A 26,854-nucleotide genomic window follows, 5' to 3' on the forward strand; every position below is an offset into this window, starting at 1 on the left:
TTGCTTTATATACTTACCATTCCTTAACATAATGTCTGAGTGGGCTTTAATTCTGCTGCCTGGCAGTCTTCATGTGAAGAAGCTGAGGGGAGGCAGGCAGAAGGGGTACAGGTCACACCACTCTGCTCACAGTCCATTAAGACAGGTAACAGAACTGCTCTGTGTTTAAGTGCATTGCTGCTACCAAAGGCCAGCTCCCATCAGCTGTTTCAGGAGGGAAACACTCCTTAGAATCATAGAATCGGCTGGGTTGGAAGGGACCTCAGAGATCATCAAGTCCAACCCTTGATCCACTACTGCTGCAGCTACCAGACCATGGCACTGAGTGCCACATCCAGTCTCTTTTTAAATATCTCCAGGGATGGAGAATCCACTACTTCCCTGGGCAGCCCATTCCAGTGCCTGATCACCTTCTCTGTAAAGAAATTCTTTCTAATGTCCAGCCTAAACCTCCCCTGGCACAACTTAAGACCGTGTCCTCTTGCTGAAGAGACCAACAAAGGGATTATTGAAGATTGCTTTAAAACCAGTGCAGTGTTTTGGCATTTGGGATTTTTTTTTTCTGAGGACACCTTAGTGTTCTAATGTAAAAAGATTTTTAAAAAACCAAGCCACCTGAAAATTCTAATTCTTTTCTATGCAGGGTGAAAAAAAAATACACAAAAACCCCCTCCAACCTCTTCTGCTTTTACCACTAGGCTTTTAATTTTCCAGCAGCAAAAATGACAAAGCAGGAAGACTAAAGGAGAGTTCAAAATAGAAGAAAGTGAGGAGGGAGCTCAGTAGCTTCACCTTACCTTTTTATCCATGGTTGGCTATGTTCCTCTTCCCACAGCTATGCCTTTTTAAATTTTATTTTATTCTTAAATGTTGGTTTTTGGCTTCTCTGGAATGAGCTAGGTGTGTTTTGTAGAGGAATATTAGTGGTTAAATTCATCTACATCCTGGGGCATCTTTCCCCTTAAAAGACAGGTCACACCAGTGCACTCAGTGGCATGATCTCATCCAGCAGGCATTTTTTGGTCTGTACTTTTCACTGCATTTTTGGTGTACATACTGTACTGGAACTCTTAAGAAACAAGCCACAGAGCATAAGGTGAAATGAAGATTTATTTGTTGAAAAATAAATATAAAAAAAATTAACAATTCACCATTTGAGTCAAGTCTCCTGCATTTGATTAGTACCTCCCACATACTAACAATCAGCATCCGTGATGGCCATCACTGGGCTCTGACTTCAAACTCATAGCAAGTATTATATACCCCTTTTTTCTGAACTACTTCATCTGTCTTTCCCTCCCTTCTCTATACTACCTTAACATGCAGCAGAGCAGGAACTATACTACCTTTGGAGGACTGAAGTTAGTGCAGGATTCTCAAGGGCTGACCACTTAATTTAAAAAAATGCAAAGTGCATTCAGCAACAGACAACAGAATCCGTGGCCTTGGACCCTCCTCCCCTGGCACCCCAAACGGGGAGAATTGATGAAAATTTGTAGCGAGCTACTTTGGTGAACTCAGTGGAAGCAGTGACATGCTCAGCCCTCTTTGATCTGTCAGTACCACTTCTAAGCACCTTGTTTTAGTGGGATGTTTTAGGGGTCCTCCAGTGTGGATCCACTCAGAAGTGATGCAAATGAGACTGAATTTTGGGAGTTCAATGGAAAACATACACAATCTGTTCTCAGCTAGACAATACTTAAAGCACTCAGTCTCTGTGTTGGTAGAAAACAGGCACTTGGTAGTATCCATAATATACATATGCACCAGTATTCTCTAAGTATAGAAAAGCAGTCAGTAACAAGCCTGAAGCAGTACAGAATTTCAGCCTGTAAGAGTTTAAATTCATATTTAAGTAAATGACAGAAAATACAGTAATGCCTACTGTATCAGGCAGTGTTATTACCACTGCTGCTGGGGAGCCTGGTTCAAACTGCATGTAAGCTGCTCTTAGTAGTTCCAGAGTAAGCTACAGCTCCTTAGTACACATTAGCTCCCTCTTCACGTTCAATGTGCAATTAAACCCTAGTAATTGAAGTCACAACTTCTATTTCCATTTTGGAAAATTTGTCTCTTAACATGAAAAGCAGGGATTTTACATGATCAGAATTCAGATGCAAGCTAACTGAACAAGCAGCTTCCCAGAGTCTCTAGGATACACCAGGCTTATCCAAGTCTTCATTACTAACTTCCTACATTATTTCAGTACATTTTTCTTTTTTTTTAATAGCAGCAATACTTGTTTCAGTTCAGCTCTCAATCCTTAACTATAAAAAGATTTTCTGTAAGTTCACATGCACACACGTGGCTTAAAGCAAAGCATCAACTACTATCAGCCATTTAATAAAAAAAATCCCCCTCACCAAAGGGATCCACCTGCATACACACATTTAACAGTGTGTCAGCTTCTCAGCTTTCCTGTCTGGATTTCCTTTCCCCTCATACCTCAAGATCACACCTCTGTGGGTGATGGAAGCAATCGGAGCTAAGACTTGTTAATTCCATGTCTCCTCCTCATTTTTTCATAAAGGTTGAAGCAAGAGAAGGTGTCAAGGAGTCAGTCATTATTACTTCTTCCTAAGCTCAGAGCAACCTCAAATAAGCACAGGGAGCACTACTGCAGAGGACACTTCGCTCAAAACCTGTTCTTATACATGTCGGAGAGAGATACTTGAAGGTAATATTTATTTTTTCAGTTTACAGGTGATACGTCATTTACAAAAAAATTACAGACAATGCATCCTTTCAGTGCAGTTCAAACTAGTTCAAGAACAGGCAAAAGTCTGTGATGATTTGGAATGCTAGTATTCAACAGCACATGCTCTTTTCCCTTAATTGATTGTGTGGGGTAAGGAATGGGGTACAAGTAGGGTGAAGGGGAGAAAATGCCAATGTAAATAAGGCCATGCGAATAAAAACTCTGGAGAACAGGACACATCAGTCAGTCTGGCATTTCTGTTCTCATGTAATTGATGCAGAGATCGAAAGTTCCAGAAAACATTGTTTTGTTATGTGCAGTGCCCTTAGAAGCTGCCTTCAATCCCAAAATCTTCAATTCTACACCAGCACTCTGATTTCACATCACCGACTGAGCTCGATAAATACAATGATTAAATCTTTCTGTCCGCTGTCTACCATTTGAATTCTCAACTGTAACTGCTGGGAAAAAGGAAGGTCAAGTTGAAAGTACAAGCTGCTGCTATACAGTGTCACAACTAGAGAACAAGACAGTTTGACCACAGCATGGTTCACCTCTTTAAAAGATAAAATACGTTAGACAGTTCAGCACATCTATGATTTCAGAGTGGAAAGACGCCCAAATTAATGTATTGTAAATTAAACTACATCAGTTAAGTATTTGCATGAGGTTTATCCAGCCACATCAATCCAGGGAGAGGCAAGATGGACTGACTGACTGCCAGACATATCAACACAAAGCAAGAGAGCCCTCTGTGACGTTCCTAGGTAGAGGAAGACTGTTTATAGTAGTATTTAGTAATTTGCTAATCTGCTATCTGCAAAGCAGTTGCTTCCTTTCTACAGTATTAGTCATCTTGGACAAGACAGGGTCTAAAAACATGGAAACCAGTACAGATTCTAAATCCATTATTTGAAATTTTCACCTATGCTTTGTTCCTTATCACACTTAATCCTGCAAAGGGGCTATTACAAGGAGCATATCAAAACAGAGATCTCTAGAGCCTGAAGAGAATTAGCTGATACATTTAAGCAAGAGTATTACAAAGATTATATGCAAGCATGACCTTACCTTGGCAGCTCTACTCTCAGCACTGCTTACTGTTTTTGAAAGTCCCTCTGAAACCTCCAAGAACAATTTCCTGTGACATTTGAATCAGGACTCTTGGACAGGAACACAGCTGTACCCTGTACCCTGTACCCCCTACATTGAAGCAATGTTTCTTGATCTCTTCCCCAAGCCAACCTTTCTACTAACTCTCCTATACACTATGTGAGGGCTTTCTGGGGTGAGGGTAAGGATCATCAAAGTAATTCCCTAATAGCTGCCACAGGACTATTTCTAAGTTATGCAGAGGGTGGCAGGGGCTTTAAGGGAAGATTGTGCATGCTTGCATATATTTACAGGGATTCTCTCCACATCTATTGACTTAAAAAAAACCTTTTATTATTAAACAGTTTGAAAATTAATTTTTTCCTTTTTGCAAAATTAAAATCAACCCTCAAGTATTAATTGCATATAAAAAAGAAACCTATTTTACAGCACTGACTAGTACTACCTTTAAAATCATCAAGAAAAAACCCCACATGCTGTAATATTGTTTGATAAAGCAAAAATTGCCCACAACATTATCACCCAAAATGAACCAGTGTAAGTTTTTATTTGCATGGCCAAAATACCTTCCTTTTGTTCCCCTGCAGCTTTATTTCCCTTAACACACTTTAAGGTTTGTGCTGCAGAAGGAACAAGATGCAACACTGCATACTTCCTTTAACAACCACTCCCACAACACCTAAACATTTACAGATGTAGCAAATGACAACACCACAAGGGGAAAAAAACTAAGTTCCACCATTCAAAATGGTCTGCAACAGCGTCTTTAGGGCTGGCTGAAGTGGGCAACCTCACTTTAGAAGGTCATTTCTTTACAGTGTTGGTGGTTTCAATCCATACTTCTTTGCAACTTCTGTCTGGGCGTAGGCAGCATCACAGAGTGAATAGAGGTGGGCCATCTCCATTTCAGATTTGGCCAGGTTGATAGCTTTGTTGAACATTTCAATGGCTTTATCCAGATTACCTCTGAAATAAACCAAAATTTAGTCTAGTAAAGCCTGGCACATCAAACTTTTCATCTCTACAGCATCTTTTTTTCCTTCAGGACTTATACTAACAGCTTGAAAGGACTTCAGGAGGAACCATCACAAGAGCTTGCAATGATGATGAACAAACTGAGAGTTTTTGTTCCTAAGCCTAAGCAACTAGGGCAGCTTTTAAACAACCTTACTCCTGAAAGGCCTCATGGGTGGTAATGGGGGATAAAATGTTCTCCACAGAACACTAAGTTTACCGTAAGATGACGCTGGGACAATTAATTGAACTCTCATCTGCCTTGAAGAGAGTTTGTATACTGAAGAGGAAAACCAGCACAGACAAAAGCTTATGTTACTAAAATAGGAAACACTTGCAAAATTTCTAAGGGCAACAGTTCTGTCCTTTTAATGGCCAGACATGTAAAATAAAAGACTCAACTATAGTCTCAGCTACACCCCAAACATTTTCACAATTGTAATACAAGGCACTGGTACAGCATAGTCTTTCCTCTTAATGCTGTGAAACTGCAAACTGCAGTCGTCTTGGAGTGAAACCCAAATTGTCAGCACCAGAGTATAGCTCAGGATCCTCAGTACAAATGGTTCCCCCTAAGATGTTTAAGGACTATATTAGATACACGGGAAGGCTAGTAATGGTTAAGGAAGTTACTTTAAGAGCAAGAGGCATGTATTTAAATATACACAGACTCATCTGTGTGTTGTCCATTAAGTATAAAATTGGTGAACACAGGTACTTATCATATCATAAAGCAGAATTATGGCAAAGAGAAAGAAATGCTTTACCTAGGAGTTACAGAATAGAAATTAGGACTTTGCACAGCAGGGAAGATCTTAAGAAAGACTTAAGATCCATAGGAAATCTAAAAGGTCTACTGCAATTTCCATAGCAACTAGGAGCTCTTAAAACTGCAGTCAACATTACCTTTGCACTTCAATCGTTCCCATGGTTTCATATGCAAAATCACATTTGTTATCAATCTCAATGGCCTTGCTTATGAGTTCTAACCCTTTGTCTAAATCTTGCTTCCACTGAAGCTGAAGTAAACTAGAAGAGAAAGAAAGTTAAGAACAAACTTCACATAGTTCTCCCAAAACCCTGATCACCTGAAGAAAGCAGCATCAACAACAAAGATCCTAAATATATTTAATTCCTAATGCAGGGTAGACAGTAATTCCATGGCTTTTAAAAACATAGGCGTGAGAGTCACTTTCAATAACCTATGTTACCTGTTTAATAACTCTAAAGAAAGGTAAATTCCTCCAAATACAACTTGTTGCAAGTTAGTTTATGAAAGAGATCTAATTCAGCACAAAGCTGAAATTAAGATATAGCTAAGGTAAAAGTCAAATATACTTCAAGTAGATACTCAATTAGTCATAAACATCAGTGAAACTTCTTTGAAACTTATTTACAGTTTAGTCAACAGAAACCATAGAAATAAATTGAACAGCACTAAGATGTTTTTGTAAAATTATTTCTCCTGGCAAAACTGCTAAACACAAACATTTAGTTCTGGTTGATTCATCTAAATGTTCCAACTGCCCCTAACTAAAGGATTGCAAACTCAATACATACCCTTTATGAACATATGTAGTGGCATTGTCTGGCTCAAGGTCAATGCATTTATCATACATTTCATCAGCCTTGCCAAACTGCTGTTGATCAGTTAATGCCTGTATCAGAAGAGAAACCTATAGGTCAATACACAATCAAAACATGCACTTTGATAATTCTAATTAAGACCATATTGATGATGTAAGATATACATGGCAGTGCAGGCCAGGCACCTCAGTTACCAGAATTAAGTTTCAGCATTGCTGCGTTTTAAAAGAAAACTGCTAAGCTTGAAGTGCACAAATTACTGATCAGTGTCATCTATAATGGGGGATACACAAGCAACACACAGTGTAATGGAAGTAAAAGCCATTTTAAAAGTCTGGGGCTGCAAATCTCAACTTCTTCCTGTAGTGAAATGAGGCAACCAGGTGCCACTGATTGCCAGGTAGTGGGCATGAGCTTGTGTTAAGCCCACCTGTGCCTGATTAGGGCGGGCCCCCACTGAGCATGAGCAGGATTAGGGGCCAATACGCAGTGGGGCCCGTCCTAATCAGGCACAGGTGGGCTTAACACAAGCTCATGCCCACTACCTGGCAATCAGTGGCACCTGGTTGCCTCATTTCACTACATCTTCCTTTCTCAAATACACTTATTTCAAAAGGAAAGGCATCCATATTGCCTACGTATTTAAAACTCAGAATATCTCATGCTTCATACTAGAACCAGCAGTACATTTTCTTAGAAAAAACTAAAACTCTGTTACAAGAGTACTCTGAACATCTGTATTAAACTCTGCTTTGACCAATACATGTTATTTGTAGGAGAATAAAACCATTACCATAGTTGCCCACATTTAACTCCCAAATTACCTAGAGAATCCCTGGCATCCATCAACTGAGATGCCACACACATGCCAGAACTCATGGTGAAGTGTATGCCAGACCTCTGCCTCCTAATAACCACCCTTGGCTCTCATCACTTACATTCTACTCTACAAATTCCACCTCTACTTCCTCTAGCCTTCCTTTCCACATCCATAAATTCAGGTAGCTTAGTAAATACAACCTGTGTTATCTCAGAACTTACTCTGAAAAATCTTCATGTAGGGAATCAAACCTAAAAGGTGCAAGAGAATGCAGATTTGTGTTTAAGAGATGAAAAAAAAATGTACCTGAGCATAGAGTGCATAGCCTTCAGCACACTTTGGAAATTTTTTAATAACATCTTCAAAGCCTTTCATGGCTACTTGCACAGGCAAAGGATTATTTCCCGTATAAGCTTGGCGATACTATTCAAGAAGAAAAAAAAAACAAAAGGAAAAAGGGAAAAAATGAAATGTCAACGCAAACACTAAAATGTTCATCAGTCCTCTACCCACTTCCCCAAGAGATGCATGCATGGTAGCAATTACAAGCTTCAGAAGGTGATGTGCCTGTACATCCTATCAAATCTGTTTTTAGGAACCTACCATGTGTCCAAATTCCTGGTAAAGTGGATTTGAGAGAGTAGAAAGGGTGAAAGAAGGAAGCCATAAGGCCTGATAGTTGTCAATAATCTCCCTTTATTTCAAAAGCCTCGAAATTCCAAGCCTAGAATTCCTCCTTGTTCACACCCATGCAAAGCTGGCCTCAGGATTACTGCATGCCTTGTATTGTACCAGCTTGAAACTGTTTGCAATTGCTTTCTCAACATTAAAGCTTTATTTCAATCAATTTTACATGATAAGTAAGAGTGAAGATTTGTGTTCCTCTACCACAAAACAGAAAAGGTGACCTACTGTTGTTAAACAATGAATCTTTCAAAATGAAAGCAGAAAACCCTTACTCCAACTGAAGAAACTTGCATAATTTCTTTACCTTATTATCAAAAGACACACGAGATATTTATTGTCATAGTTCTCCATTAAGATGAATAAAACAAAAGAACACAGCATGCTTTCCAGAGCTCTTTAAAAAGAAAAAACACCCAGATAAACACCAACACGTTACCTACCAGAGCAAAACATTTCTGTGCTTGAGCCAAGGCAGAATCGGGTCGCAATCGGATACATTCATCAAAGTCTTCCACAGCCTCTTCAATTTGGTCAAGCAGGATTTTCAGCTAGCCAGAATCAAAGAAAATCCTATTTCTGTATTTAATCTGTGCTTCATACACTTAAGTGATAATTCACCTAACGTCAGTTACTCATATAATCTCTAGTTCAGTTTTAGAACTGCCAAGAAACCTGCAAAACCCATGACTAAAAATCACTGCCATAAGATAACAAAGGTACCACAGGAGCTTTGAAGGCAATGTCCATGTGTAGGGAATGAGAATGCTTGCATTTCAGATTGTTGCCATTACTGCTTTAGCATTTATGACTGGTCTCCAAAACTATGCCATATTTTCTCAAGGTGCTTTGCCTTAATGTAGTTAATGCCTATGAACTATTAGGATTTTGAAACATTTTGGCTTTCCCAGCTTGCATGTCAACATTTTTTTTTTTACATCCTCATTCCTTCATAAGAGTGGAGCTCACTTCATTATTCTATTACTTTACAGTGAAGCTACTGTAGAACACTAATTTTTAGTCTGCACAGAGCTTTCATTCCCTTCAATAAACACACAACACCATTTGATTTTTGAGCACTGGAGAGATCTAATTAATTCACAGAGAGAGCCACATGATCTGTAGAAGTCTTCCATATGAGTATGACTCAGAGTACCTACATGTGGTAGTGTTTCTGTTTTACTTCCATCACCTTTGATATTACAGTTCTGTGGAAGCAGGTGTCTCTAGGTGTAGAAATTAGTCAAGGACACATCAGCATCACGAGCCAGAGGGGGGTGAGCTGAACACATGCAAGCCTAGGCCGCAGTGCTGTAGATGCTTAGTTATTGGGAACATTTTACTGTTACTTTGCTGTAACAAAGCTTCCTTCAATGCAGATGCTGCTCCACCATATCATCCCCTTTCACAAAGCATCTTATATGTGTATATATACACATAAATTACAGAGCAGTTGTAAATGTATGTAAGCCCTAGTACTTTTAAGTTCATATTGATAGAGGTCTATTGCTCTGAATTTTCCTACAGCTACAGAAATAAAGTGATTCTACCCAACCTGAACCTGCAAATTAGACAGTGTGCTTATTCTGTGACAGTTCCAAATTAGGAGTTTATATTTTTTCTGCCACAAACAGTATAAAAGTGTTCCTGATAACGCACTGGTCTTTATATTTCTTTTAGTGTATACTGAAATACACAAGTACTGGGACAAAATTGCTTTTGTGTCTTACTTGTCCTCGATGGTGGTAAACATCTGCATTCTGAGGATCAATGTCTGCAGCCATGTTGAAGTCCTGAGTGGAGAGCACAGGCTGCTGCTGCTGCATGTACATACTTCCTCGTTTGATCAGAGCATTAGCTCGGAGCTGTAAAAAAGTTCAGAGAAACATTAGCAGCTCCAACATGCTTCCTGATTTAAGGCCTTGTCACAATTACATTAAATTTTTCATTTGACTGGTTTCATCCACCAACAGATTTCATTCATTCTGATGAATGAATTCTAATAATTCTGATTAATTCATTCTAAATTTCATATTGGCCCTGTATGAATTAACTCCCTTGCTTCATTTCAAACACATTAGCTTATGCTTCCATCTCAGTAGATTTCCAGCCCCCCAGAAATCCTTTGTAAGACAGGTTCCCTATGCTTATAAATAAATTAACATTTTTTAAGCTATCCAATATGCAATTGCAAATAATGTTCTTCTTTTATCTATGAGCTGATTTTTCAGACTGGATGGGACTGAACAACCCCATCTAGTAGAAGGTGTTGCTGTTCACGTATGGAGGTCGGAACTAAATGATCTCCAAGGTCCCTTTCAACCCAAATCATTCTATGATAAGCCTCCAATTCATTCAGCTTCCACTGTTCTTTACTTTGTACTACTTAGCCCATGTGTCTCAAAAATCAACAAGCCCTGGAAAAATAATTTGTCAGGAATAAAAAGACAAAACAGTAAATAAACCAGAACACTCCCACTGATGTTTCTGAAAGTTTGGTAAAACAACTTCTTGAACTATACTTAAAAGTTTATAATAAAACTTTTACATTTTCTCAACTCAAACTACAATCCAGCATTCTTACCTTCACATTTGCATCTTCCATGCTGATGACCTGATCTAGGTCTGGTTTGGCAGCATTTGCATTTCCAATAAGTAAGTAGAAAGTAGCTCGCAGAAGCAAGGCCTCTGCCATGTATTTTCCCTTTGCTTCAATTTCTTTTGTGCTTTCACTGATAATTTTGTCATAGTTCTCTTCTTCCATATATTGTTTTGCTCTCAAATAGCCTGAGCTGTAAATGATGTAAGAACAGTAGTATATATACATGCATTGATTGAACACTGCAATTTAAATTCAGATTTTTCATTAAATCATACCAAATACTAACTTTTGCTACACTCAGTTACAACACCTACATAATAGTAAAGTTATGAATATTCCTGGATGGAGCCATCACAAAACAAAGGTAATTAGACAAAGAATGGCCAAATTACATTGGAAATAAAGAATAACAATGTTTGAAACCCCTTAAACCTCAATGTTTGAAACCCCTAAATGAGCTTCATTTGTTCCTAGAATTTTTTATAGATTTTTTTTTTTACTTTAAGGACAGCAATAATCTCTGCTTTAAAACAAGAGGGCTGGTATGGAACTGCAGGTTAGAAAAGTGAAATATTAAACCTAGCAATGTGCAGTTCATACATGGAAGAAAGGATTTCACAGCAAAAATTATTGTAAGCACTGCCTTGTCCTCAGCTAAGTGCCTTGGATTCAGTGAATCTACCTGTCGATCATGACATTCTATCTTTGTAAACAGCATTATGGTTGTATTTTTAATGGTTTCCATACTGACAGCAGTTATATCATCCAAAAATAAACTGGAAAGCAGTATAGTTAAAGGTCCACTGAAAAGAAGAAAAAGCTCAAGGTTTTTTTTTTGACACAGCAAGTCTCTCATATATGTGCCATTTGGTTCTGGAACTATGAAACACCCTTTTAGCCACGGTTGTTATAAATTCATCTTTCATTAACAAAGACCCTTTTCCTAGCTTGTCTTCTCTTCCAATTCAAAAGACTAACAACTTGCTCTCTTCCTTCAAAACTGTCCTTCAGTATAAAACATTCCTTTCTCAAGTATGATCCAGCATTCTCCAGTCCTCTCATCTACTAATATTTACTACGATACTGTAGTAAATATTCATCACATCTTCCCCATCTCATTGTCCTTCCTCTGTTTAGTGGATCAAAGCCATCTACAATTTGGAAGTAGCCAGTCAGCTTTCATAAAAGCTTCATTCTTAATAGTGATCTCACTTCATCAGCTCACTTTATTACTACAGATTTCCCATGCCAAGTACAATAAAAACAACAGCAAGTTGCACTGCGTAGAATGTCAAAACGACTGAAAACTTAATTCTAATACCAAACAATTCCCAACTGTACTGTACACTCACTTTTCTTTTACTTCAGAAGCCTCTCCCTCCTTATCCTTATCTTCATCTGATTTCTCACCCTTAAGCAAAGGTTGGGAGATTATATCATCTGTGAAAGAACTGAAGTAGGATTTAATGAACTGTGGTGAGGGCATCAGAGGCTCTCGATTCTGAAACAGAGAAATGTAATTTCAGGTCATTAGATAGTAAGATCAGATAGTAAATATGGAAATGGATAAACAAATATGATTATTAAAAAATTAATTTCTGAAAAGAACCACCATATGACTTTCCACTATCTCATCTAACAGTCTGGTATTTTTGATTTGGTAGTTTGACATTTAGGTATCATTTACAATTCAGATTGCAATGCAATACCCATCACCAGTGGCAGTAACGTGAAGATATTAAAGAGAGGAGGGAGATAGTATCTTTTGGCCTACGTGGCTAAAAAAATCTAAGGATATCATAAGACATTAAATACATGTACTAAAGCAGTATTGGGTGAAATCAGGTGAAAAATAGAAGCTGTCAGTTTAACCATGAGCCTCAATTCCAGTATATTCTGAATGTCAATTTGCCTTTTTCTCCAACTTGTCCAAGAGAAGCTGCTCTCGTTACAAGGAAGAGTAATGAGGCAATATCCTGATTCTGTGTGAAGCTTGGCCCAGATACAACATGTTTTAAGTCCCAGACATAACACCTCTCAGGTGAAAAATTCTTTCTATGGCCAAAATGTATTTCTTGCTCAAAGTGAACACTGCACAGAAGAATTACAATTCAATCTCTCCTGCAAGAAAAGTCTGAATGCACTCTATTGAATTTCTCTTTCAAGTTCTATCACAATACTGCATATTTGAAGCATGCCTTAATTATGATGCAACAGCCACTCCGAGAGCACAACTCATTACTGGGAATAATGTCACCTTGACACCACATATTTATATGAGTTTGTATAAGAAACAAATTCAGCATCTCAAAACCAACAGGGGCTTCAGTACTTCAAGCACCAAGGAAAAAAAAAGCAAGAGTGTTTTAATACCTGTCCAAACTTTTTTGTAAACCTACAGCCACTTAAAATGACTGCTCCTGGCTACACCTATATTTCCATAGTTCTGTTTTCCGCAGTCTCCAAACATTAATGCAAAGATGTCCGAGTGCCAAAATAGAAAAGTCTAAGTATGAGCACCTGTTTACAGAAATGGAACAGAAACAGTCTGACTGAACATCAGAAGTAATCCGTGATATTTAAGAGCTGAAGGCATATTTTTCAAGATAGAAATCAGAAAGTCTGACCACTAATAAAAAGATGTGACTTCACACTGCATCATTTTTTCCTAAGCAATGCTTTTTTGCTTTTCTTGCTTTGTTTTTCCAAACAGCATTATTTTGCCACTAAAACATATGTAAACTTATTCTTTCCTATATTAATTTTCTGTTTATAAAACAAATAATAACCTGGGGGGGAGTTCTCAATCATAGAGAACCAATATCTTTATGCATTTTCAATTATTATTCATAAGCCTTCCTATCTCAACACACACACCTAATTCAACCATCTCATGTGCAAATGAATCTTTGGCTACTGCTGTTCTAACATATCCCGTTTCCAGTATGTTTCAAGCCCAGAAAAGCCCCATGCAGGGCAGCACACCAACTTAAGGTGACTCAATGTAATAATAAATGTGATTATTAAAGGGAAACAATTGTTAGAAATAGACCTCTCTTCCCTCCTGAGGTTTAAAAAGCTTTGGAGAGGTCCCAAAGGAAAACATCAGTTCAACAGTAGCATTGTACAACACTGTCAACTTTGACTGTTGTGTCAATACTTACACTTCAGCAGACAGGACAGTGACTTGGCTGTCCCCAACTGACAGGATCCCAACAATGAACATTTCATCAACTAGTCAGGTGAAATCAGAATTTTTCAGCAATATTACAAGTCCTACCTTGTATTTCTCTTTGGCCTTTTCTTTTCCAAGGAGTTTAAGAACTTTATCAGCTAATAACATACTTTGCTGGTTTTGGAAGGCTTCTAAAATGCAGACAGCAGTGACATCTGTGAAACAACATGCAGAAGTGAGAGTGAAGACAAATTCTGATAGTCACTGGAGTACACTAAAATGTGCCACTGTTACCATGAATCATAGCCAAACTACATGTCATGTTTAAGGGTAAAAGCCTGTTTCCAGTATACTGTATTTACCATGTTTTCTAAGATAAAATGTGTATCCAAATCATCTCCTTGTGATAAAGGGAATTCATGACAGCGAAAGAAATCACATTTATTTTTATCTTCATGTTTTTATCTAGAGACAAGCACACTTAGATGAACTTAGTGGAAATGCATACATCCAGCAGGGATGTGAAATGCAGCCATGGTACATTATTTTTCTGGATCCTCTATTTAATGCAATATTACCACCCATTTTTCATATTTAACTTTTACTTAAACATCAGTGAAGATGACCAGAGTTTGGGCGTGAAATTCAAACAGTGTATTCTTTGAATATACTTGAAAAACAAATGTCTTGCCTTTGAGTTTTAGTATCATTTCAGTAATTCTACAGTGCTATAGGTACTATTATGCCATAATTTATACAAAAACTTCCTGCAACTCTGGCATAATCAAGGAGCACACTGGAGCACATGGAAAAATATGCTATACCCAGAAAGAGTGTAAAAGATAGTATGCAGCAATACCATACTATATGACCTTAGCAGATATGTTTTGCCAAAAGCAGGCAGAAGTAAACTGGTCTCTGGACTTTGAGTGAAGCAGCAATGTCTTCCCATGTTATATCAGGGATCACTTGAGTGGGTTTCTGCTGCTGGTGATGATGGGGTTTTGGGTTTGTTTGGTTTTGGCTTCCTCCACTAGATGGACACACCCTGCTTCTTGGGATTTTACTGGCAATTCACAGTTGACAGGTAAAGCAGTATTGCATTAGAAAACCAGCCTAGTTCAGAAAAAGAAAGTAATTTTCAGATCTGAAAAATATGCAAGCTAGAAATCGAACACAAATTAAGGCTGAAAGTAATTGCTACCAGTATTAGAGCTACTAGCATTGAAAAACAGGAGGTACATTTAAAATCTGTCCTACTATGGCAGGGACACCTGATCTGTCTTGGGGCTTTTATCATCTGTCAGTTTATCACAGCTATGTAAGACTTAAATTTTATTATAGCACTCTGGAAGTGCAGCTGTTAGTCTATTATTGATTGCAAAGGACTACACTAAATAACCTAATATAACAATGTGGTCTTGCATGGTCTTACAGACCAGAAAGGCATTCTGCCAGCAAATAAATAGATAAATTGAATAATAAAATTTCCACATCTTATTTACCTTCTAATTTAGCAGACCTAATACTTGGCTGTTACACATAATGAAACTAATTTAACAGATTTGCCAGTCAGAGCACTGCCTTATTTTCTGTTCTTCTTTGATAATGAGCACAGCTGAAAATTTCATTTTCCTTTCAACCTTCCATTAGAGGCAATTATTTCACTTGATGAAATATGTGACAGACAACACACCTGACCCATAGTTCTCCTTAATTTTCATGGCTTCTCAGTCATAACTTCCTGACAGTTAGAAGTACATTCTGTTAGGAATAGCATTTTGAAGGATTTGACATCAGAATGAAATGCTACTGAATCTGTTTTCTCTTTAATACCTGCCATGCATTTAAATGATTGTAATACTTTTGTTTCTGACCACGTATCTCCATCTGCAAAACCACCTTGGTTTCTGCAGTAGTACCATTTCTCTAAAAGAAACAAGGAACAAAGTTTGTTGACTGAACAGAAGTAGAATGACTATTGTCTGAGTTACCTACTCAGCATGCCAAGATTAATTCTATTCTGAAATACAGGGAGTTTCCTGGAAAAAAAATACTGAGTAGCTACAGTAACATCAATTTCTCAGCAGCTATTTCATATGTAAGCAGATGAGAGCTTGAAAAACAGGAAGAAGAAATAGTATTGCAGTAGCTATGAATGGGTTTTAAGTAAATCTGTACTACTGTAATTACAGAAAACAATGCAATCACAGAAGTTATAATCTCTAAAGCTAATTCCTCTTTTAAATATTCACACCAAGCAACACTCACCTTCTAAACATTCCTTCTTATTGTCTAGCTTCTCATGAGCCTTTGCACGTCTGAAGAGAGCTTTTACATATTTAGGATTAAGCTCAACAGCCTTCGTGCAGTCCTGTGCCACTTCTGTCCATTTTTGCTGTGGGCAGAAGAGTAACACAATCAGACAGGCCCTACTCAGCTGCATTCTGTTAGCTTTCCACTAGCAACTCCAGGGTCATTCCCACCTAACAGCAGCTGCAGTTCCCAGGGCTCTGGTTCTGCCTGCTTGCTTCTATTTCTGCAAGTTTCTCAGTAAGAAACAATCAGGCACTACTGGAAGCCACCTGCACCAGAAGAGCCACAAAACAGAAAAGGAACTCCTAGAGAAAAACGAAACCTGACAGTTTTACCAAGTATATGGGGGAAGATAGTGAGCTGACGTGAAGATGACTGCAGAAGGTATCAATGGGACTGAAAGACTGGTACAAAACCAATAGAAGAAAAAAGACAAAAACATAATGAAAAACAACAAGCAAGTTTAAGAAAGCACTAAATCACTCCTAAAAAACCCCAATTTTAAATTTCAGTTTATTATGCTATGTTATTACAAAGGGGTGATAAATTGGTACGCAGAAATAGAGATGGTTAAGTTTATTAAGACCCAAAACTCCCACTTATCTGCAAAATTATGAAAAGTCTTTTCTAATAACTGGAGAAGAGGAACCACATACATTTGGGATTCATTATCTTGTGTTATATAAGCAGCATTTGATTAGACAAGATCTGTTTTATCACTCCTTTGACTTTCAAGACTGTATTTCTCTAATCACATGGTCTCTCACCCGAGAGTGTTCAAAGCCATTTTTTCCACTCCTTCCCACCCAGCCAATTCCTTATTCACCACGTGGTCCATCCATCAAATCCATTTTGTTCCAGTTTGGATACCAGAATGTTATGCAGTACAGCATGGAACACTTTGCACAAGTACAGGTAGATGACCTGGAGTGCACTCCCTGTGTCCACCGATGCTGTGACCCCAACGTAAAAGGCCACTGGATTAGTCAGGCATGCCCTGACTGGTCAGTCGTTCTCCTGGTCTTCCTTTTTTCTCCTTTATGAAAATGGGGGCTGTTTCCCCTTTTCCAGTCAGTGGGAACTTCACCAGACTGCCACGACTTCTCAAATATCATATAGTCAGTGGCTTTGCAATTCCATCCTTCAGGAACCAAAGATGAATCCTGTCAGGTCCCACACACGTGTGCACCCTCAGGTTCTTCAGACGGTCTCAAACCTGCTCTTCTACAGTGAGGAGATCGTTGTTTTCACAGTCCCTGCTTTTGCCTTCTGCAATTTGGGTGAAATGATGAGAGTCCTTGCTGGTCAAAACTGACTCAAAATAGTCGTGACTGCCTCAGCCTCTTCCATGTCCTGGATGACCAGGTCTCCAGTTTTTCTGGAGTTTTTCCCAAGTTTTCCTCTTAATGCTGACACCTGTAGAAACTTTTATTTTTGCCCCTGACATATCTGGACAGATGCAATTCTCTTTGTGCTCTGGCTTTCCTAACCTCATCTATGGCTTCTCTGACAACTCTGTTCTCCTCCCAGGCAGCCTGTCCCTGCTGCCACCCTCTGTAGGCCTTATTTTTACATTTAATTGTGTCCAGGAGCTCCGTGCTTATCCATGCAGGTCTCCTGGCATTCCTTCCTGCATTCATCTTTGTTGAGACACATTGCTCCTGGGTATGGAGGAGGTGATCCTTGAATATGGATCAGCTTTTCTGGGCTCCTCTCCCCTCCAGGGCTTTGTCCCATGGCACCCTACCAAGCAGATCCTTGAAGAGGCCAAAGTCTGCAACCAAGTCCCCTATAGTAAGTTTTACAACATCCATCAGCCTCTCCCTGTTGAACTAGGTCCAGCATAGCACTTTTTCTTGCTGGTTCCTCTACCATTTAGAGGAAGAAGTTGTCATCAAAGCATTCCAAGAACTTGCTGGATTGCTGGTGCTTTGCTGAATTGTCCCTCCAAGAGATAATGAGGTAGCTGAAATGAGAACCAGGGCTTGTGAGGGCAAAGCTGTTCCTATTTATATGTGAAAAAGTATGATGAGCTACTGAAAAACAGCTGCAAGCAACAGTATCTTGTGAAGGCAGCACTTACCATGACCTTGGATACTTGAGTGGATGAAAGTGACAAAATATTCAATCTGTAATCCAAGTTTTTAGAATAAAGGCATAATTAATTTCTTACCAGTTGTTCATAGGCAGCAGCTCTATTTTGATAGCAGGTAGAAAGATCAATGTTCTTCTCAGATGGGCACAGGCTGATAGCTTCAGTATAACACTGAATAGCTCGCTCATATTTTCCTGCTTTAAAAAATTTGTTTCCTGTGTTCTTGGCTGCTTGGGCTCTATCAAGAGGGCTCTGAAATAGAAATTGGTAGGTCAGTTCAAATAAGAAAAGCATCACCACATGCAAGCTATGCACTAAACGGCTGATCTTTAATGATATAAAACAGATCTGAGTGGTAAATTCTAGCCTAGACTTCTGAAAACCTCACTCAATTTCCTGGAAAAACACAACAGATTCTCTTTCGCAAGTATATTAGATAGGAGAAAAAAAATTCAGAAGATTTAAAGTACAAATAAAGGTGATAAAAATGCAGTTATTTGTCTTTGGAAAACTAAACAGGTTTTAATCCCATGTAAGTGGTAGTGAGAAGATCCAATAAAGGTCGTTATTTCTAAAAAGACTAAATCTGTGAAGACAACAAAACTCTCATAGCAATTCAAACAGAAGTTTCCTACTGACATCCATATAGGCTGTGAGACCAGAGCTGACTCAGCAGACTGAATTAATTATGGCAGAGAGTTTGTGGAAAGATGAACTGAACATGATGAATAAAACCTGTAGGGGAAAAAGACTGTTTTTCATTCCATACACAAGACAAATTAACAAACTTCACAGGTAACTCCTCCACAGCTTCACACAACCTGCTTCATCCAACCACTAATACAAAGTGCTAGATCAACAAGGTCTGTCACTCTTAGCTGAAGATAGAGAACTATGCTAACTGGCCTGTGATCATGCTAAATGAATCTACACATTCTGCACTGCCTGTTGATCATCCGCATTTCTGCAGAAACCAACATTGCTACCTGTAACCCCTAGATTTACAGATCAGTTATCAAATGTTGTCATTTATAAGGAATCAGATACAAAAAGCCTCTCTTTATCACAGGAGTTATGACCCACTTTCAAGAAATACAGAGCTACAAAAGGTCCTAACATTCATCTTCTGGATTTCTGCTCCTCTTTAACAGCCTAGTTTCAAGGATCACCATTTTGGGGCAGCCCAGGCTAAACTGCCAGAACAAAATGAACAGAGGTATAAGCACACATGCCATCCTACCAGCCTCTCTGAGGAGGGAGAGTACAGCCTGGGGAGAGTAATGCCTTACACAGGAATCACTACATTCACTGACTGCAGGATTCACTACACCTCACCTCTTGAATCAAGGGCACTGAAAAGTTGTCTAGGATTTCCTAGCAATTTGCTGCTCTTTGACCATACTTCTGCCTCCTCTCCCTCTTCATCCACTGCCTGCACCAAACTACACCCAGATGGCTGCAAGAGAAATCTGAAAGCATCTTTGCATTTCAACAGCCTGTTTCTCTTAATGTCTGCTTACTGCATGCCAGACTGATAATTTTCAGCAGCTAAATAATTTTTAAAACTGAGAATCTGAAGACAACCTAAGAGTTGTACACCCCCTCTTTTAAGGCCTGGTTTCCAATCATGGCATGAGGGAATCAGACAACAAGCACAACTTTTAGTTCCTACATAAAAACAGGCATCCAAACAGAACAAAAGTATCTAACAGACACTCTTCTGAGGAGAGACTTTCAAGTGAAAACATACAAGGGAGGGAATTTTAAAAGTAACTCTTCTACCAGAAACACTCTTCTTTCATGGGTCAGCAGTCACTGGGGTTATAGAAAATCAATCTGCACCATCTCCATTACTCACAGAACAAGCTCATCTGTATGGCTTTGTTTTTTAGTGATTTAGATTCAAATTGATAAAATATTGTTAGCTTAATTGTTAAAATATTATTAACTTAAGCCCTTTTACACTGCGTGTGTAACTCTATGGATACACAAACCAGAATTCAAGTGCAAATCTTTACACTGAGCTGAGTAATTCTGTTATTTTATGGATTAAGTTTTGAACAAACTACTCAAGTCTGAAAAGGCTATATTTACTCTAAGTATGTCCTAAATTTAGCTCCCAATACAACAACACTTCTCTTTTAAAATAAGGCAAACTTTAATGCATGAAAGTCAGCTTGAATTTTTCGTTCTGCATTTCTGAAGCAAACAGTATTAGAACTGTCTTTATGAAATGATCTGTACCAGTGTTGTTCCAATTTACTTGGCACCAAAAAAGAAAAAAACAAGATATGACCTATGGTGTAACATTCATACATGTGTCCCCAGTATGAAAACTATTTAAGACTGCAGGGACTGAGCCTCCACTACAGCTAGATTAGTACTTCATGGTCACTGCCAATTCCTTTAGCCCAGGGATCTATCACCCTTGATGCACGTGTGCCTCAGGCTGACCAGTCTGTTCACTCCATCCTATCCTTTGACAGCTTTGAACTGCAGTCCCTGAATAAAGGTATGCTACAAATGAGGACTACTGGATGATATCCAAATGCAATGGCTGTTCCAGTGTCAGGTGTGGGAGAGGAACTGTAAAAAGAAGCAAGAAATCCAGGGCTGTCACTGGTGCTCTGCTGGTTCCTGATAAGCATGAAGTCTTCAAACAAGCCTAAGTGCATGTAACAGAAACCAAAAACTTTAGAGAGTACAAGCAAGATGTCACAGAAAAACCCATTAAAATTGGTAAGCACCATCAGAGTAAGCTTTGAATAACAGTAGTGGGACCACAAACCACTTAAGCACCTATGAATCCTTGAATAGATGCCAACTCCATGGTTATGCTGCCCCACACACTGCTTGATGCAAGAATTTGGGGGAAGGGATTCAGGAATTAGAGCACAACACACTGACAGGTAATAAATTAACTAAGTAATGACCAGGGCAAGAAAGAAACAGACTTGTTTGTGTTGCTTTAAACTAGATTCCTAGCTCTTAGATGGATTATTTCTGAATCCTTGGTCACATTATTCTGCTATATATTCCCTCAGTATGCACACAATACACCTCTGAACTGGATGGCTGAGATCTTAAAACTCAAAGCCTGATACAGCTCTATACACATCAAGAAACCCATACTGATAAGGACTTGGATGAAAAAGCCACTTGTATCTCATGCCCTTGAAAAATGGATTCCATGCAGACTATATAGAAGTCTGTGCATTAAAGCCCACTCTTTTTTAAATAATGATCCTGATGAAATTTATTTTCTTAGTAAATGTGAAACCCTTTATTTTTAAGCTGCTGGTTCTCATCCCTCCAGTCCTCCTCAATTGCTACACTGAACGTCTACACAGATAAGAAACTGATGATGCAAACAAACTTCATGTACTTCACGAGCAAGAAATCAAACCTTCACAGCTTCTTCCTCCATTTTCTCACAAATTTATTAATTCTATATATAATTTTCCAATGTCATTGCTTCTCACCTGACCCACAGCTACTCCCTCCATGTGACCCACCAGACATTTTTTGTCCTGAAGGTGAAGGTCCACAAACAGTAAGAAAACCTTCCACAGTTTGTCATCTTCTGGTCAAAGAATCTGTGCAATAAGCACACCAGCTCTGAATAAAATTAATTTCCATTCATAGCCAAATATCTGCCATGGCAGTATAAACAAATAGCTCAGAAGCTTTCTGCACTTACATAAAAAACCCCCACATCTCAGTACTCTTGACTGCTTTCAGCAACTGTTGATTAACAAGTCTTAAAACAATTTAAACCAAGGAACAATTGTGCATTTGAAACGCACACAGTTATCTAGGTAACTAAGCAAGCAGATTTCTAGCTGTCTTAAAAGTAGATAGCACTGAAAAATTTCTATTATTTTAACCTCAGCAAATGTGCTTTCCTCACAAAATGTTCAGACACTGCATACAAACAGCAACTTAACAGCAACAGACTAACAGACTGCCAGCTGCAAGAATTAACAAAGCTTAGTAACTCCCAGAAATGCCAATGTTCAGAACTTTTGAGGGAGATTGGTTTTTTTAAAGCAGAATAAGAAATTTGCTGCCAGCCAATGAGGAGAGGTATTCACAACAGCAGCATGAGCAGTGAGTTTCAGCATTTTTTTTTAAAGGATTTGCATGAGCCTATGTCTGACAGATGGCATGGAGGGGGACTACTCTAGCTCACCAACTTGAGGGAAAAAAAAAAAAAGACTTGGTCTAGACCTTTAAATGTTTTCTGAATGTCTGCTGTAACTGAATAAGCTTTCCTCTTTTTATTTTTTTTTTTTAACTTATGTTCATGTTAAGTCTTAGCTTAGACCTATACTGAAAGGCATTAACTGAGTATAAATAATTTCAAGATTCACTAAAACCATTATGAGAAAAAGTACATCCACACAAGCTTAAGATGTAAATTCAGGGTGCAAGCAAGGAAGCATTTTAATTAGAAATAATTACACTGGAGTTTACAGTAGAATTTGTCAATGCCTTCCATCAGTCACCTTCTTTTAAATGAGTCTGCCATTCACACCTGCATGAATAAGCAAACTGCACATGATCTCCCCAGAGTCTAACAACTGTTCTACTGCTATTAGATACGTTCAAGAGCTCTCTACACCTGTCCAGTACAACTACCGGGAAATGTAGAAGACTTACAGTAGATTGATAGTGAGATCTGTTAGGCAACAGGTGCACTATACAACAAAAGTGACTTTTTACATTATTTGCTTAGATCAGTTCCAAGTACCAACGTAAGTATGTCTAGACAAAAGGGTTTAATTCATTCATAATGCTGATATAATGTCACAGCAGTGAGATAGGCAACACTCAGCAAATGCTATTAAAATAAACACTGGAAACAAGCCATACTATTTGGTTGTTAATCCTGATATGTAGCACCACACAAGCCAAGGAGCACATTCACCCACCACTGCACTACATACCCAGCTCAGGAAAATGTGCAAAAACAGTGAATTGCAGTGGACCCAAAAGCCTTTGTCTGCAATACACAATGCCACACTGCTCCATGCTTCCTCACATACCAAAACCAGTTGCCCAAGGAACCTGATGAAAGAGTTAAGGGGTGAGATTTCTACTCTCGTAGGCTTGCAAAGTGATTTCAACTTAAGGAGAAAGAAAATACTGATGCAACCAGCACATTATTTAACTGACTACAGAATGGTTGCTCTTGTCAGACAAGGAGGGTATAAACTTGCTAAAAACTTATAATGGAGTAAGTAAAAAACCATGAATGACTTGAGTATCAATTAATGCAGTAAGTGCAAAGCAGTTTACTTCCCCAAGTATGGTCTTAAGTTGTGGCAGGGGAGGTTTAGGTTGGATATTAGAAAGAATTTCTTTACGGAGAGGGTGATCAGGCATTGGAATGGGCTGCCCAGGGAAGTAGTGGATTCTCTGTCCTTGGAGATATTTAAAAAGAGACTGGATGTGGCACTCAGTGCCATGGTCTGGGAACCGCAGCAGTAGTGGATCAAGGGTTGGACTTGATGATCTCTGAGGTCCCTTCCAACCCAGCCAATTCTATGATAAGTCAAAGTTACACAACATTCACTATACACTAAGAGAGCACATAAAAAGCAACTACTGTTACTGAGTAACTAAAGCACATTCCATCTAAATTACAGGAAACAATAACAAAAACTGTAATCAACAGATGCAATTTGACTTCCCAACTTTTGAGTCATCCATGGATGCAGTTTTATCATAAGCACTTAACTAGTCCACTAATACCAGTGTACACTGCTGATGAGCTGTGCTTACAGGAGAAGGAATCTCAGAAGTAGTTCAGCTCTTCCCAATATAGCACCTGGGCTAAGGGCTTCTGCCAACATGTCAGTCACAGATCACACACTTGGCCAGTGTATCTATATCAAGAGAATCCTCTAGCCCAGGCACAGCCTGGAGGAAAAATGTGAGGCCTCTGCAACAGGTAAAAAACACAAAACTGAACTGCATGCAAAATAGTAAGAAGTCTGCATAAAGAACAACGAAGATTTTAGAACCTACAGATTTCCAAAGAACAAACAAAAAAATCAAGGTCATGTCTTCAGAAACAGAACACAGAGCATCAACGGGATATAAAAGCTGATTTAATGAAATGCACAAAAAGTCTGAGTCCTAAGTTACATTTATGAATAAAAGAAGTTACCTCACACACACACACACACACACACACACACACAGCTCTTAGTAGCACATTAATTACTGACCTATGCATTTTCTAAAAGACTTTGCTCTTGCGTTTAGACAGGGAAACAAAATACTTGCTCTTATTCAGTTTAAAAAAACCACCCCACCACATATTTGAAAGGTAGATTAATACAGTGCAGGTAATTAACAAGTAAAACATTTGCAATGGTTGCATTTTCAAACAAGGTTCTTCTCAATAATATCCATAACTCATGAAATACGTATGAAATGTGTGGCATCACTACTTTTAATTTGTCTGCTGCAAACCTATTTTAGCCAGCTAGACAATTATATCACGTAATCAGGCAACTCTGATATCTTATTCTACAGCTTTCCTAATATCTCATTTCTTTATAACAGAAGTACTGACACTCTTCAAGGAAGTCTGGATCGTTCCCCTCAACCACATCCTTATTGTTAGATACATGAAGTCTTCCAGTATTGCATTTTGTGGAGCAATCTGAAAGAGCCAGACACACAATATTTTAAATCAAGTGCTATGTGTTTTAAATGTTTTAAGCACTTGCTTCAAGTACCTCTCCAGAATGACTGCAAACCACTTGACAGCGTATACTACAATTCAGAAACACAATCCAGAAACCCAGAGTTAACACACTAACAGCAAAGTCACTGCAGCTACACAAAGGTCATGAGCAGCCTGCAAACTGGAGCTCACACATACCAAGCACTCTGCCATACGTGTGCCAGGTTCTGTTTGCAGCCACAAGCCAAAGCTACCACAATAAATAAAGTCCGAATTTGCACTCTGTACATTACTTGCTCAGGACTGCTGCCCATAAAGGAAAAAACCACTGAACTCAAACAACTGCCTCCGGGTCCAGTATAGGTTTTACAGCTCACTACGCTTGCAAGCAACGCCTGAGGCTACCTATGATTCAGTAGCTATGGAGTTGCCACCCTCCTCACCACTCCCATATGTTCCTGCCACCACCCACCCACTCACGTAACGCTGATCTTCATCGCTTAAAAGATCAAGGTTAAAACCGACCTTTTCCTATTTTTTCAAAGTTCTTTCTTTTCTTTTTTTTTTCACAGGCAGGAAGTTTAAACTGTGAAGTGGTAGTTTACACAGTATTAGATGTGGTACACAAGAATGGGAGAAGAAAATGTGGGAATATCTTCATGTGATTTTCTTATCAAAACCATCACTTTGCCAAATCTAGCAGTTTAAACGTGCTTGTTAACAGTACCCTCAACCCCAGAAATACAATGTGAGCATCATGGTACATCTGTGACTGCAGAAAGTGCATCTTGGGGGCATTTTTCCATATACAGATATACAAGAGAATCATGGATCTGATCTGGACTCCTATCTTCCACGTTGTCCTTCAAATTTGGTATAGAGTACTTAATCTGACAATTCTCAGAATGGTAATTTATAAGATGATACGTGTAACTTTTGGAAGTATATCCATTTAGGCAACCTCTACTCAAGTCTCAGTCACTTGAACAGTAAGGCTGTTGTATTTTCATGGAATATACTTCATTTTTAAAAGCTCATGATTGTGTTTTCTTCCACTCTGCTGTATCCAGCATCTCAGAGACTCAACAGATCAGCGATGTCCTTTGCAAAAAACCATGCCTGCAACTAACTCACAGCCTTTCTACACCTCAGAAGCAGAAATACATTCTCTCAAGAGCAGCACGCTGTCATATCCATACTCACCTATCAGACGACAAGACACATAACGCACTTTTCCAGGCACCAGTATCAGGACTGGAAAAAAACCGGACAAACACCACCGATCGCAGCAAGACGAGGAACCAGCCTTGAGCGTTCGGGCTGGGTGAGGAGCAGTCCCCGCTTACAGAGGGCGAACTCGCGGCTGCTTTACGCAGATCACGACCAAAGCTGTCCCCCGAGCGCACCCTCCGCAGCCTGGCTCTCCCCCCTTCACACGCCTCCTCCAGAACCAGGCCTTTCAACACCGGCCCACCGTAGCCTGCCGGGCCCTGCCTCCTCCCGCCACCCCGAGGCCGGGCATCCCCCCACCCCGCTCCAGGCAGCCCTACCGCCGGCAGAACAACCCCGTGCCCGGAGGCAAGCAACCAAGCCCCATCCCTGCCACCCCACGGCAAGGGCCGCGATGGCCGCCGCCACCGGCATGGACGGGGAAGGGGGAGGGTGGGGAAAGGGCCCACGCCAGCCCCGCCACGGGCATGAAGGGGGGCGTGGAGGGCACACAAGGGCCGCCGGAGCACGCTCACCATCTCCTCGTGTCCGGGCCCATCGGGCTGCCCGCCGCTGCCGCCGCCGCAAGGCCCGGGGCTCGCCCGCCCCTCGGGGGTCTTCCGTTCGCTGGCGCCCTTGCCGCCACGCCGGGCCGCCCGCCGCCCCCAGAGGTAAACCGCGCCGGCTCCCAGCAGAATCGGCGCCCCCAAGACCAAGGCCAGCTGCCAGCGGGAGAGCCCCCCGCCCCCGCCGGTGCCCGCCGCCGCCTCCACGGGTTTCGAGGCGGCCATGACGAGCGCACACAGCCACCCGCCGGAGGGGAGGGGAGCGGAGCGAGGGA

At 39.8% G+C, this 26,854-nt stretch overlaps 1 protein-coding gene across 1 annotated transcript; it reads right to left on the reverse strand.

Moving 5' to 3' along the window:
• Positions 1–1,092: 1,092 nt before the first annotated feature.
• On the reverse strand, positions 1,093–26,854 carry TOMM70 (translocase of outer mitochondrial membrane 70). Its single transcript, XM_030469470.1, has 12 exons — positions 26,550–26,854; positions 18,183–18,356; positions 15,965–16,091; positions 13,799–13,908; positions 11,871–12,019; positions 10,501–10,708; positions 9,647–9,781; positions 8,360–8,467; positions 7,539–7,655; positions 6,386–6,483; positions 5,732–5,854; positions 1,093–4,777 (listed from the first exon to the last, which is right to left on the reverse strand). Exons 1-12 carry the CDS (start codon positions 26,802–26,804, stop codon positions 4,624–4,626), a joined length of 1,758 nt encoding a protein of 585 aa, XP_030325330.1. The 5' UTR covers positions 26,805–26,854; the 3' UTR covers positions 1,093–4,623.

Source organism: Calypte anna, chromosome 1 (assembly GCF_003957555.1).
Source record: "Calypte anna isolate BGI_N300 chromosome 1, bCalAnn1_v1.p, whole genome shotgun sequence".
NCBI classification, from domain to species: Eukaryota; Metazoa; Chordata; class Aves; order Apodiformes; family Trochilidae; genus Calypte; species Calypte anna.

Bases quoted from the DNA above. Each gene is read 5' to 3' on its own strand.
- TOMM70 (XM_030469470.1), bottom strand. From the start codon at position 26,804: ATGGCCGCCTCGAAACCCGTGGAGGCGGCGGCGGGCACCGGCGGGGGC. The intron at 7,656-8,359 runs GTAGGTAACGTG...CTTCTTGAATAG, and splicing joins CACAGAAATGTTTTGCTCTG to TATCGCCAAGCTTATACGGG. The intron at 6,484-7,538 runs GTACATTTTTTT...CTTCTGATACAG, and splicing joins GCTATGCACTCTATGCTCAG to GCATTAACTGATCAACAGCA.